This window comes from Zootoca vivipara, chromosome 2 (assembly GCF_965207765.1).
Source record: "Zootoca vivipara chromosome 2, rZooViv2.hap1.1, whole genome shotgun sequence".
Lineage (NCBI taxonomy): Eukaryota > Metazoa > Chordata > Lepidosauria > Squamata > Lacertidae > Zootoca > Zootoca vivipara.
Window position 1 is genome coordinate 56,343,343 of NC_142584.1, and position 13,978 is coordinate 56,357,320.

General features: G+C 41.6%; 1 protein-coding gene across 1 annotated transcript in view; it reads left to right on the top strand.

Annotated features, from left to right (window-relative positions):
- Positions 1-13,978, top strand: part of TGFBI (transforming growth factor beta induced) — a 43,064-nt gene that overhangs the window by 15,344 nt on the left and 13,742 nt on the right. Inside the window, exons 3-9 of the mRNA XM_088661932.1 lie at positions 3,153-3,217; positions 5,370-5,527; positions 7,423-7,587; positions 8,106-8,252; positions 9,132-9,273; positions 11,023-11,235; positions 12,390-12,527. Of these exons, the coding sequence (XP_088518058.1) occupies positions 3,153-3,217; positions 5,370-5,527; positions 7,423-7,587; positions 8,106-8,252; positions 9,132-9,273; positions 11,023-11,235; positions 12,390-12,527 (1,028 nt within the window). The remainder of the gene's footprint in view (positions 1-3,152; positions 3,218-5,369; positions 5,528-7,422; positions 7,588-8,105; positions 8,253-9,131; positions 9,274-11,022; positions 11,236-12,389; positions 12,528-13,978) is intronic.

A 13,978-nucleotide genomic window follows, 5' to 3' on the forward strand; every position in this document is an offset into this window, starting at 1 on the left:
TTCCACAGCTTCTCTTACCCTCTGCAGGGTCTTCCCAAGCAGATCCTCCACATTAAGACTGCCCTCCTGAGTTTTGTGTACATTAGGTTCCTGGCCTATTAGCCGCACTTCATTAACCTCCCATCTCTCTATAAATAAGCCTTTGGGAAACGACGTCAGTTCTCGAGAATTCTTTAGGTTAAACTTTGGGTGGACTTGCCTTTAATCATTTCTTTGTGTTTATTCCAGTTTTGAACCAAAGTGCTGTCTAGACTTTGAGAGAATATACAATTGGCTCTTTTGTGTCCAAAAAGAACAATTAAGGAATACAAAGTATGTGTGTGTGTTTTTTTTCGCTAAAGAGAAAGTAGGGTAGATGAGATTGAAAAGTTGTACCAGTGGGGTGTTGAGATCTCTAGAAGTCAAAGAAAGCAATTTAACTGTTTCCCACATGGAATATATAACGTCTAGACAATCAGTCTGGATTTTTTGGTGTAATTTTGCTTGGAAACTATGACACATAATTTATTTGCTTCTACAGTATAACTCATGTACAGGTATTTGCTACATGCTAAATCTTAATTACCTCGAAGAACTTTGTTTCATTCAATAGTGTTTCCCCTGCTCATTTTTATGACATATGAAATAGTTTTACCCTTGACCTCCCTCCCCAGAATATATATAGAGGTGTGTGTGTGTGTGTGTGTGTGTGTGTGTGTGTGTGTTTCTTCTTGGGTATACTTCCTTTCAACCAATTTTACAACTCAGGTCAGCAGTCAACACACTATTATTCTTTGTATTTTTGTCACTGAAATTAAATTGTCTCTTCTAAATGTTGTAAAGCTAGAAATAATACAACCCTGGGGAAATCATGAACCTGCTTTCCTTATGAATATTAAAGCATGGTCTGTTGCTGCCTTTTTTTAAAAAAAATGCATTAATGTAGGAAGCATTTTTTGTAAAGTGAAAAAAAGTTGGTACATAAATTGTAGCTTAATTAAAGTGTGGTCTACTATGGTGACTTCATTTAATAGCATTCAAGAGCAGAGAAAGAGCAAGCCAAGAGCTATTAAATCTATCAGACAGTTCATTAGTGTGTGCAATTGACCAGCTTCTGTTTTTTCTCTAAAGCCTCTGAACACAACTAATTGGCTTAGCTGCTTGGTTTATATCGCAGAAGAGCATTTGCTGCTTTACTTATCTTTCTGCTCACAACATAATTGATGTGTCCCCTGTGCCCATCCAAATAAGTACAGGGGATAAATGAGGCCATCTTCACCAAGGGAATAATTAATTCCTAATTTTTAAGGCTGAGAGCTCTAATTTGATCCAAGGAAGCAAAAAGTATGTCTCAAGGAGAAGAAGTAATATTCCAGAACTGGTGGGCCCATGAGAGAAAACACTAGGTTGCTTCGTTAAGATAATAAACATAATGGAATTACAATGTTATCCAAACAGTGATTAAATGTGGTGTACAAGGCCAGTGGTTCCCAAAATATCTTAATCTGCTAACAAAACACAGCACTTGCAAGTTCATTCCTTTTAAAGTGGAAACAAAAGACTGTTACCAAACACTCTGCTTGTTCTTCATGAGGCTGTGTACGCCACAGCTAAACAAAGTAATTGAAAGCCACAACCCCATACATTGATTCTTAGAAGTAAGCAGCACTGAGTTCACAGGTAGTCACAGGTAAGCAAGTATAGAACTGCGACTTAACACCTTTAAGATTTAAGAAGAAGAAGTGGATGCTGGAAGCTCCAAGGCAGAGGTGAGGCACCTGTGTCCCTCCATATTTTGTTAAACTACAATCCCCATCAGCACCAGTCAGCATGATCAATAGTCAGGGATGATGGGAGTTGTAGTCCAGAGATAGCCTGATACTATTACACTGGCCATAGCAAAATTTCTCTTGGAAGGCTAAAGTTTCTCTGTTGGCCAGTAAGGCTGCCCAGAGCTTAATAACTGCTGATGTATGGCATCGCTGTACTGTTTATTTTGGGTCTATGGACCGCAATGAAGCCTATGTGTATGTGAAAATAGATTGTCTCAGTTTCTGCGTTTATACACCCATGAAGGTGATGGATGGTTGGTGAAGGACCCTGTGTGAGAGGTAGGAAAGTGAAGATCTTCCAGGGTGCGAAACTGGGGGAAGAATGGGAAGCTCCCAGATGAGAGCTGGGATGGTCCACCTCTTTCTGTGTGAGACGAGGATTAAGATCTAACTTAAAGCGATGACTCTGTACTTTCTTTTCTCTTTCTCTTTATGTTTTTATTTAGATTTTTTTTAATTGTATTGTATTATGAAAAGCCTTAATAAAATTTTATGGGGGGGGGGAAGGATTGTGTTTGCCTGTTTTTATGGTGAGGAAGTGGTGTATGAAAGGAAAACACATGCATCCCTCATAGGCTGTTGCTGTGATTGCAATGTCCCATTTTGAGTGTTGTCATGATGAGAATTGCAAGTAGAAAGGTCATTCCAGTTCAGGTAGGTGTGAGCATTATTACATCTTCAGCTGGGAAACTTGACTTGTATGAGCCATCCCTATAATCACTGGCAAGCGTTTGGACCACAATATAAAGTCTATATGTGAACGGAGGTCAAATGCATAGAATGGGGGGGTACCTGTGCTACAATTTAAAAACAAACCATCCACTCAAAAGTCACAATACTGCCTGATTAAACTGTGCTACTTAAGGTTGTGTGTCTGATTGCCGCCCCATGATCCAAATAGCCTTCATGTGAACAACTAGCATGCCAGGGAGGATTAAAACCCAGCCTTCTGCTTCTAATTTTGTACACACACACACACACACACACACACACACACTGCATCATTTTTAAGCATCATTTGTTATGATTTACTTTAAATTACAAACAACCACACCCATAAATCAGTAAAGAAACTATCAAAACACCAATAAACAGAGCGATTGAAACATAGCACAAAAGGCTGAAAAACAGTAAACCTAAATGCTTCAGCAAATATTCATTGGCAGATTCAGCACCTGATATGCTTGTGAGAAACAGCTCACCATTCATGCAAAGAATGTGATCTTCCATCTATGGTATGCTCTGGTATGGTCTTTTGGAGCTCTGTGCCATGCAACCAATTGAAACTGGCATGACAGCTAGCCATTGCTTTGACTATGCGGCATTTCTTTCTCACTGCAGAATGATTACCTACGAATGTTGTCCAGGATATGAAGAAGTTCCAGGGGAAAAAGGCTGTCCAGCTGGTAAATCAATTGAAGTACAAACTAATACCTTGTGCAAATTTGGGATGGTGTGGGAGCATCAGTGCATACATTGATTCAGCCAGTGAGCCTCACAGGTAGCTTTCAGTGAGGAGGAGGTGTCTTGCCTAGTATAGTATCCAGACATTATGATGGGAGTAGTAGCAGCTCATTTAATCCCCAGGCTGCTTTACTCATTACATTTTGGGAGTACAGAACGCAGCCAGTAACCAACAAGGCAAATCCAGTGTTAGTCATATGCAGATGAAACCCATTGAAATCAATGCACTTAAGTTACTTAGAACTGTTGGTATAAATGGGTCAACTAATATTGGATATCACTCTAGATGTAGTTCACTGATTAATGAATATGTGGTGAGCTACTACTCTTCTGGGCCCAAATTGTTTCTTGACAACATCTTAAAATGAGCATGGTGCAGGCAAGTTCCTAATATTCAACCCAAACCGTCCTTCTCCCCATCATTCCTGTCACCATTGGGGTTGCTGTTGATGTCTGCATGATACCTATTCCTCCCATAGGCAAGCAGTCTTGGCAATTCTGCTCATTTTTCTTTCCCTCCCCCCTAGAGTTCCCCAATCCATTATTCCCCATTGATTAGTGACTATTACTCATGATGGCTATCTGGAATGTAGGGTGGCATGATGACTACCTGAAATCAAGGGTAGCATGCCTCTGAACATGAGTTACTTGGGGAAAGCAAGAGGGGTGGATTGTTGCATTCTGTGCCTGCTTGTGGGCTTGCAAGAAGCAGCTGGTTGACCATTATTAAGTTATTTTGAAAAAACTATATACCTCCCTTCATTTACAACATAAAACATAATGCACAGTATATGTCAGTACATAATATCCATACAATACAAAACATTGAAACAGCCAAATAAATACATTTCATAATAAGAAGCAATACATCATGGTACATATTAAGCAGCAATATCAAATTAAACACAATATCTTACTTACTTTGCCGAACCTTTATACAAGTATAGGCCATCATAAAACATCCATATATAAAGAATTTAAATGTATACAAATAAACAGCCATGTAAAATATGTAGTAGTGAGGATTTTCATGCTCTGCATCTTCCTTCCCATCCCAAAGCACCCTCAGGGTGGGTAGAGTCCAGTTTGTCTGCCTCTGCAGCAGTAGCTGCTAATAAACAAATGTCCCATGCACCAAATTGCTAGTAAATTAGCATTAAAAGTTAAGCAATCTTAAAGGGTGGCCGCAGGAAGCATGGAGTATGAGGTTTGAACTTCACCTCCCTTTTCTTTTCTTTATAACCTGGCTGTGAGCAAGTCTGTCATTGCTGCTAATATGTTTCCTTGTCACTGCCCACAGAGAGCCCAGCTTTATCCTTTATTAGGAATAGAATGCTGGACAAGATGGAGCCTTGGTTTGATGCAAAAGGCAGTTGCTAAGTTCACTGTAATCTGCACAAACATATCTATTGTTATCTCAGTTGCCTCCTTTAGCTCCCATGCCTTCTGTCATGTCTGGAACATGCTGGACATTACTCTCTAGTTACACAGGCACCCCAAGCTTCGGCCCTCCAGATGTTTTGGACTACAATTCCCATCATCACTGACCACTGGTCTTCTTAGCTAGGGATCATGGGAGTTGTAGGCCAAAACATCTGGAGGGCCGCAGTTTGGGGATGCCTGCTCTAGTACATGTAATGGTACCAGGACAGCCCTTTTTCCTTTTTTGCCAAGGAGGGTGTCATTTGGAGCTGAGAAACAGCAGGAGAGGATAAGGGTGCTTAACCCTTTACCCACACTCACTGCCTGCTGCAAATAGTCCCTCCTAGTGACTTCCCTGCCACCAAATTGTTTCAAACATGCGTTTTCTAGGGCAGATGTGAACATGCCCTTGAAAATGCATAGGGAACAAAGGCTGCTTAGGAGAGCAATTTCGCATAGGAAGATAGTGGGTGGAGAAAGGGTGAAGTTTGCTTTCCCCCTGCTATTTCTCCACTCGCAAAGCAGCTTTTTCAGTTTTAAAAAATGGGTCATTGGGCGATTCTTACAAGCATTTCCATGTAATATGCATTTTTATGGTGAAGTACTAAATGTTATGATTATGCTACTGCCTTGTCAAAGTGAAATGTCATCTGTATTATTATTTTTAAACAGCTTTGCCTCTTTCCAACCTATATGAAACACTTGGAATTGTTGGGGCTTCAACCACACAGCTCTACTCTGCCAGCTCTAACCTGAGTGCTGAAATCACAGGCCCTGGAAGCTACACAATCTTTGCCCCAACCAATGAAGCCTGGGCGTCCTTGCCTGCCGTAAGAATAAGTGTCACTTCAGTTTCCAAAACTTTGAATGTGTTGAGGAGATCATGAAAAATAGAGGTGGCCTATCCGCAAAGTGGGTAGGACACAGTAAGAAGATTGGAATCATTATTTTAAATGAAGGAATAAGAATATTCAGATACCATGATTAAAATATATCATTATACATATATTCACATTTAAACATTGTTATATATTATTTCATCGTTACCTTTTCTAATGTGGTGTTTTCTTGTTCCATAAACCACTGTGATATTTCTTTGTAATGAAAGGCAATATGCAAATGATTTAAATAAAGGAACTATTGGGATCACACTTAGTTATCCGGAGCTCAGGTCCTGCTTGATGGCTTCTCATAGGCATCTGGTTGGGCACTGTGAAAACAGGATGCTGCTCTACATGGGCCTTTGGCCAAATCCAGTGGGGCTCCTAGTTGCATGTCAAGACCCCGAGGCCTCTCCCGTATGTTTAATAATCACACCTCAATGCAGTATTTTGGGTTAATGGGCAAATAAAGGCCACAACTTTATTGGTTACAGAATGTGAGTGGTATTGGCTTAGACATTGGAATTGAACTGACTATATCTGACTCCTACCCGCCATGCAGGTAGTCCAGTAAGGGTCAACCACCAATAGGGGGAGTCCTGTTGATGTACATCAACTAAGAGCTCCCCCGGAGTCATGTCATGGCCCTAGCCCCTACCTGGGCTTCAGACAAGATCCACACCTCCGGATCCCTTTAACGGAACACCCTTAAAAATGGAGGGGCAGGTGATGGCCACCCCTCCCCTCCCCCAAACCAGGTTTTACCATAGCCTAACTGCCAAACCTTACAAAAGTTGTGACAATTGCTACGAGGTAGGCGAAAACAGGGAGATCCCTGGCCGTGCAGCTGCTTAAATTACCCAAGCCACGCCCCCCCCCAGCCAGCCGGATTAGCTAGGGGGGATTGGCTAGGGCCGGGATGCGGCTGGAGACTCCCCAAGGACCCAGGGGCTTGGTCCTGCCCCCACTGTGTGCAGGAGGGCAGGTGGCCTGCCCACAACACTGCCCCACCAGTGGAGCAGCTTAGTTACTCAAGCTCCCATTCTGTGTTCTTTAACCCTTGCAACTTTCAAGAGCACTGCTGCTTATCTTTTACCCTGTTTCTTTTCCTGTGCCTCCCATAGCCATTCATAAGAGGGATGAAAGAGGGATGATTAGATGAAATGACTTCTCTTAAAGCAGAAAATACAAAAGGCTGCCAGTAGCTGAAAGTAAGATCTAGAACAGCCATCCCCAAACTGCGGCCCTTCAGATATTTTGGCCTACAACTCCCATGATCCCTAGCTAACAGGACCAGTGGTCAGGGAAGATGGGAATTGTAGTCCAAAACATCTGGAGGGCTGAAGTTTGGGGATGCCTGATCTAGAACAACCTTTCTCAACCTTGGGTCCCAGATGTTGCTGGAATGCAGCTCCTATCATCCCTAGCTAGCAGAACCCCAGTGGTCAAAGATGTTGAGAGTTGTAAACAGCATTTGGGGACCCAAGGTTGAGGAAAGACATTGTATAATTTTATTCACAATGGGCTCAGTTCATTGGATGGGAGCTAGGTAGTGCAATTATCACAATTGCTAGCTTGAGGATGCATTCCCCTTTCACCTGGGGAGCTGTACACAAGAAGCTGCAGTCAAGGAATCTTCCCAGCAATTGTATGTTGTTCCACTGACAGAGTTGTTAGCCCTCACTGTAGGGGCGGCAGTTGCAGTCTAAGCATATTTCCTTCGTGCTTGCGATGTAGAAGCAGGTCGAAATAGTCAGGTACTATTAGTCAAGCACTGGGATCTATGGCTTTGTGAGAATAAGCTCAGTGGAACTGAGTATTTGGTCTCATTTGCTTTTTCTCAGGAAATGTTGGATTCTTTGGTGAGCAATGTTAACATTGAGCTGTTAAATGCTCTTCGCTACCATATGGTGAATAAACGAGTTCTTACGGATGATCTGAAACATGGAACAACTCTCCCTTCAATGTACCAAAATATAGATGTACAGATCCATCATTATCCAAATGGAGTGAGTATTTGGTAAAACTGCAAGGAAAACTGAAACCACAAGGACAATTAATATGTACCAAATATTATTTAAAGAGCTCAGGATATTATTTTGCTTCTATTATAGATGGTCAACTTAATTGTTCTACCAGATGTATTAATATGAACTGGCTTTTCCCAGTATAAGGGGTGAGTGATGTAACCGAAGGCTTTGGGCCAGCCACCATTATGAGCTCATGTTCTGGTTGACACTTCTAAAAATAAGAATAAATGAGTAACTTATTTATTGACTTATTAAAAGGATGGAACTGACTTTCAAATCACTAGGATCCTTCAAGGTGGCTCTCACAGATCCATATAGACAACCTTTAGAATCCCCCCTGTTCCTCTTAAGGACACAGAGACTTAATGATAGAGAAAATGATACGTGGAATTCTTTAAACCAGCTATTGACCAATTATTCCACTGGCATAATATAATATGTTAATCATATACTGTACTAGCTTTAGTTTTTATTTGTATGGTCCCTGTGTTCCCCAGATCGTGACAGTGAACTGTGCTCGGTTGTTGAAGGCTGACCATCAAGCCACCAACGGAGTGGTCCACCTGATAGACAAAGTCATTTCCACAACAACAAACAGCATCCTTCAAGTTGTTGAGCTTGAAGATAGTCTTGAAACCCTGAGAGTAAGTACATTTCTTTTTTTTTAAAAAAAAATATTTTTATTAATTTTCCAATTAAAACCAATTATATCACATTCAATATTTCAAATTATACACATATATATATCAATCAGACCGAATGTTATGCCAAATCATCTAAAGAATTTTTTATTTGGGTTCCCATGCTTCAAGAAATTGGGAATTCCTCGCAACTGTCCACTGCCGTCTTTTTTCTAAAGTTCAAATCGTCCTTCAAGTTCATAATAATCCAGATCTTCCCCTTACAGTCACATAGATGTTTTCCACTTTCACGATTGTTTCCCAGCTGCTGATATAAATATCAAACAAAGTCTCACAGATGTTCTTTCTCCTGTGTGAGTTAATCAGTCCAGCCTCCCCATAAATCTTCTTAATGGAGCTCCTGTTGCGTTGAAGCAATTCGAAGTAGCGCCATCTTAAAAAGCTCAAATCACTTTCGCTTTTCTCTCATAGCCATGAAGATTTACGATCATTATAGAATTTACAGCTTTTCCAGGCAGGAGACCCAAACATCAAACCATAGACTCTTGGTAAATTAATGGATCTCCTTGCCCTATAGCTGAACTTAGCTTCAGGTCGCTGCTCCAATTTAAAGTGCGTCACAGCTCATAAATCCTCCGAACGCATTCAGAACTCCTTCCGTCCGACTAGGGGGGGGCTTTTCTCATCGGCAACTCCACATCTTTAAAAAAATATGCTCAGTAACAACAGGAGAGTAAGTACATTTCAAATAGATAACCCAATATATCCTTTGATGCCCATTTAGGGCGAGATCACTTTCTTGAAAATCTATTAACTTGTATCCCTGCTGGATTCTTTCCTTTCTAACATGCCTAACTCCATTTCTTTTGTATTTATTCAAAGGCTGCTGTGGCAGCTGCTGGTCTCAACAATCTTTTGGAAAATGAAGGCCAGTTTACATTGCTGGCTCCAACCAATGAAGCCTTTAAGAAGATCCCACCAGAAACCCTAACCAGGATCCTAGGAGACCCAGAAGCTCTGAAAGGTAAACAGCTGTGAAATGTCCATTGTACATAGATATAATTTGTAAACCACTTTGACTTTTTTTCTACAGTTAAGCAGCATACAGTGGACCCTCTGGATACAAACTTAATTCGTTCCAGGGGTCTGTACACGGTTTTGCCAGAAGTCTCCAGCTAGTAAACATGGTGTAATGTTAGTAATGAATCTGGGTCAGATGATTTTTCTGGAATTTTGCTATACTTTTTCTTGCTGTGTAATTCACTGATGATTTTATAACTTTGCCATATCTTGAAAGGCAAGGTTAAATGTTAATTTTTTCAGGGGTAAGGGGTGGGGAGAAACTTATATTTTTGTAATGGTTGAAAGTGACATACCGCTGACCTCAAATCTTTTCTCTCTCTGATTTCTCTCCTTACAGTTAGTAGCAAATGGGCGTTGTGCTGAACTCTCAACAGCTGCATTGCTGCTGCTTACTGGGAAGGAGAAGGGGAGGGACAATGTGGTGAAGTCCAACTGGTGCATGTGTACCAGCAGGAGCACCTGATTGGCTCTGCCGGCGCACTTGCACTGCACCAACCTCCCCACCATCTCCCCCTCTCCTTCCCAGTAAGGTTTTAAAGGACAGCTGACAGAAGAGAAGGCCGATTTCAATCCCCATAGCCCAGTGCTCTGCTTGCATGACCCGCTGCTATGGTGGTGGCCTTTCTCTGCTCATTCTCCACCCCATGGTTTTAAGGCAGGAATGCAGAGAGAAGGCCATGGAAAAAAGAAGAAGCTGCATTTGTTCTGAGTCAGTAGCCAGAAGGCAGACAGGGAGCTCAGATGAATGGAGAACTAGATAAGCAATAACAAGCTCATCAGCACTTTCCATGGGGAACTGGATGAGCAATAGCAAGTTGGTCAGCACATTGGACGATGTGCTAGATGAGCATTAGCCTGGTTCTATGCAGCAATAGCAAGCTGGTTTTGAAAACACCAAACCAAACTCAAGGCTACCCACTCGCCTCCTAAGCAGGAAACTAAAGCACAAATAAACCAGGTCTTTGAGCCTTGAAATGGAGAACAATGCTCAACATTGGCAGGTCTTGATCAAACGTGGGGGGAAGAAAAATTTGGAAATTTATTTATTTATTAAATCCCTCTCCCCTCTGGGCATCTCACACCATGAAATCAAACAGTTTTAAGTTCAGCATAAAGCAGCAAAAGTCACAATGAACTAATTTTGAAAAACCGTTACACAATTTAAAAATCAAAACCATACCTCCATTAAAAAGTGTGTGTCTGCTTTTGCAGATGAGTTTCCTGAACTCATTTCTTGGCAAAGTGGAAATGTTTTTGGAAACCATCAGGGAAACTTCGTACATATCTCAAGTGTACCAGATTCTGTGGCTAAATTAGGACATTGCAATGATGCTAATTGGCTTCAAAGCTGTACTATTTACTTTCCTTGTCTCCAGCCGCTTGCAATTAGTGTGCATATGTACATACAGCAGACTACAAACACTGCCCCTGAATTGAAACACTGAGCTGTAAACAAATCTTTAAGCTGTATTTTGTTCATTTGTGGGGGGGGGGGGGATGAGCAGATTAAATGTGCTACCTTGTTGTTTGGCTTAATTTTCATTCCATAGCCTATGACACATTAATTTTCATTCCATAGCCTATGACACACTGGTAGCAATTTTCAAGCCACTATATCTTTCCTTTTAAAAAAAATTAAAGGGATTTTCACTCTTTTCCAATCTGCTTGGTATATTTTGTTTCCACGTAGACCTGCTGAGCAATCACATCTTGAAAACGGCTATGTGTGCAGAAGCCATTATTGCTGGTTTATCAATGGAAACACTGCAGGGTAACATGCTGGACGTCGGCTGCAATGGCGACGAACTGACTCTTAATGGAAGGCCCATCATTGCTAACAAGGATGTCATTGCGACCAATGGCGTGATACACTTTGTCAACGAATTACTCATCCCAGACTCTGGTAAACCTTTTTCTCATTATGATTTTGTCTCAGACAAGATTGGTGAGCTTGCCAGTGTGAACGGTGCAGCTTAACCGCCAGGGCTGTTGTTTGGGGATGACCCCCAGGGCCTCAGCTCCAGTTCCTTTGTGTTCGGGGTTGGACATCCTGCTCATTTTTGTAGGTTTTTTCCATTGCTTATAGCAGTGCACACTGCAAAGCAAAGTGCAGATGAGACACCAGCCAACTTGCCCAGAAGCATCTCTTCATATAAAGTATACCCATTTTAAGTACCTTTTGATTATACCTTTTAAGCAACACCCCTGCTCATTGCCCTCAATTGTATTCTTTTATTTGAATATATGGAGAATGCACTACAACTACCTGACCCAGTTGTGACTGGCCTAATTCCATGTCAGTTCAGCTGATGTTCCATCTGAGTCCCTTGTCTTCCACAGTGTAGCTTTCCCACTTCTAAAATGAGGTTATACATGAAGGTATTCGACAGAGAGAAAAAATATTAAAAATAAGCTTAATGTCAGGCATCCCCAAGCTTCGGCCCTCCAGATGTTCTGGATTACAATTCCCATCATCCCTGACCACTGGTCCTGTTAGCTAGGGATCATGGGAGTTGTAGGCCAAAACATCTGGAGGGCCACAGTTTGGGGGTGCCTGTTAGTGTCAACAAAATAAAGAATGGAAATGCCAAATCTTTCTGGGTTTGTTTTTTTGATAGTGGAAGCACAGCATGAGCGTTGAAATGGAGATGTAAAATGAACCATAAAGCCTCATTTTTAAAAGACACACACACAATGAATCTGTAATAGAATACACATATTTTTGTTGCATATTTTAATTTAATTTAAAGCTCTGGTCCATGGGTAGGCAAACTAAGGCAAACTAAGGCCCGAGGGCCGGATCTGGCCCAATTTACATGAGTAGAATGTGTCCTTTTATTTAAAATGCATCTCTGGGTTATTTGTGGGGCATAGGAATTCGTTCATTTTTTTCTTCAAAATATATAGTCCGGCCCCCCACAAGGTCTGAGGGACAGTGGACCGGCCCCCTGCTGAAAAAGTTTGCTGATCCCTGCTCTGGTCATTCATCAGTTACCCCTTCTGTAATAAATATTAATGTTGAGACTTATGTTAACATCTTTTCTTTTTAAATTGCAGCTAAAACTTTGTTGGAGCTGGGTCAGGATTCCGACGTTTCAAAGGCTATGGACCTTTTCAGACGAGCTGGCCTCAGTTCGCATCTCACTGGAAATGAGCGGCTGACAGTTCTTGCCCCCATCAATTCTTTCTTCACAGGTAAGCTCTGGCACTTATCTGCACTCTAATCTGCCTAGTAGCAGAACCAGAAGCATCAATCAACTCAGGACACAATCCATTCTCTGGTGGGCACTGCTGGTGGTGTGTGACACTGATGACTGGAGAGGAGGAGAGAGTATAATCCACTCCGCATGCCTGGAGCTGTCTCTAAAGCTTCCTTTTATTGTTGAAAGTCAAATTGAGCTTGTAAAGTTGCAAGTAAAGGTCACATCTCTTTATTTTTTGGTGTTATTCTGGTTCTAATGCATGACTGTAAAAGCGAATGTAAAATGCTGTAGCTTTAATGCATGCAGAATATGCCCATCACATATGGGACCAGCCAGTCTGGGTTACAGTATGTAGCAGTGTGATATTGGCACTGTAAAGGCATGCTGCTTCCCCAAAGATCATCTTCATTTGCGCTGACTAGATTCTGGGGACCTCACAATTCTGCCTGATTGAAAGAATCCACATTCTTCTGAATGTATACATATCAGTGGAATAATTCACATTGTTTCCACAGGGTCACCTATTAATTCATGCATAGTATAGGGGTACCTGGTGTTGATTGAATGAACATTACAGTGTGTGTGAAACCACTCTGAAATGATAGATATGGGGGTGGGGTGGGAATCCTGCCTTTTGTCTTGTCAACACAACACCCAGTTCTTGTCACAGGAGCTCATGGTGTGTTTTGGCTTTGGGGAATGAATGGGCGGTGTTCAGCAGAGGTGGGGAAACCAGGGCTCTCCCGGTTTCATTGAACTACATCTCCTGTCATCTCTGACCATTTGTTATGCTCGCTGGGGCTGATGGGAGTCCAGCAATGTATGGAAGGCCACGGGTTCCTCACTACAGATTGACTCAGTGGTACCAGTTGCTCTGACAGGAACTCTCTACTTAAATGTTACCTTTAGGTCCTGCTTTTCCTCTCAAGAACTCTGAGGCTGTCATGTGGACCTCAGGCTATCTCTCACCCAAGGCGATTGAAAAAATGAGCTTGATCAACATTTGCTAGAACTTTATGACAAAGTGGTGCAAAAGTTTGCGCTTCAATAACATTGTTAAGTCTTTGAAGTGCCACAGAATTCTGTGTTGCTTTTGTTGCAAAAGCTGAATGGCAATTTCTTTGTTTTGAAATACATTGGCACTAACATTGATTTTTGGCTCTCAACACGGAGGGAGAAAGAGGCAATGGAGTATCCTTGGTCCTCATACTGTGGAACCACGAGCTACAAAGGAAATTGTGCATGCTGCACTGAAAAATTGAAAGTGTTGACTAGAGCAGCATTTTCTCTTCTATTATAAAAAACACTTTTATTTTTTTTAGTTTAAGGAACTATTGGAGTGATGCACAAGGATGGCCCACTGGTGTGAATCACAATTTTTCCCTCAGCACGTTTTCTGTGTAGCCACATGGGTTGCAGATGCAAATTTTGTTTTTGCAGACA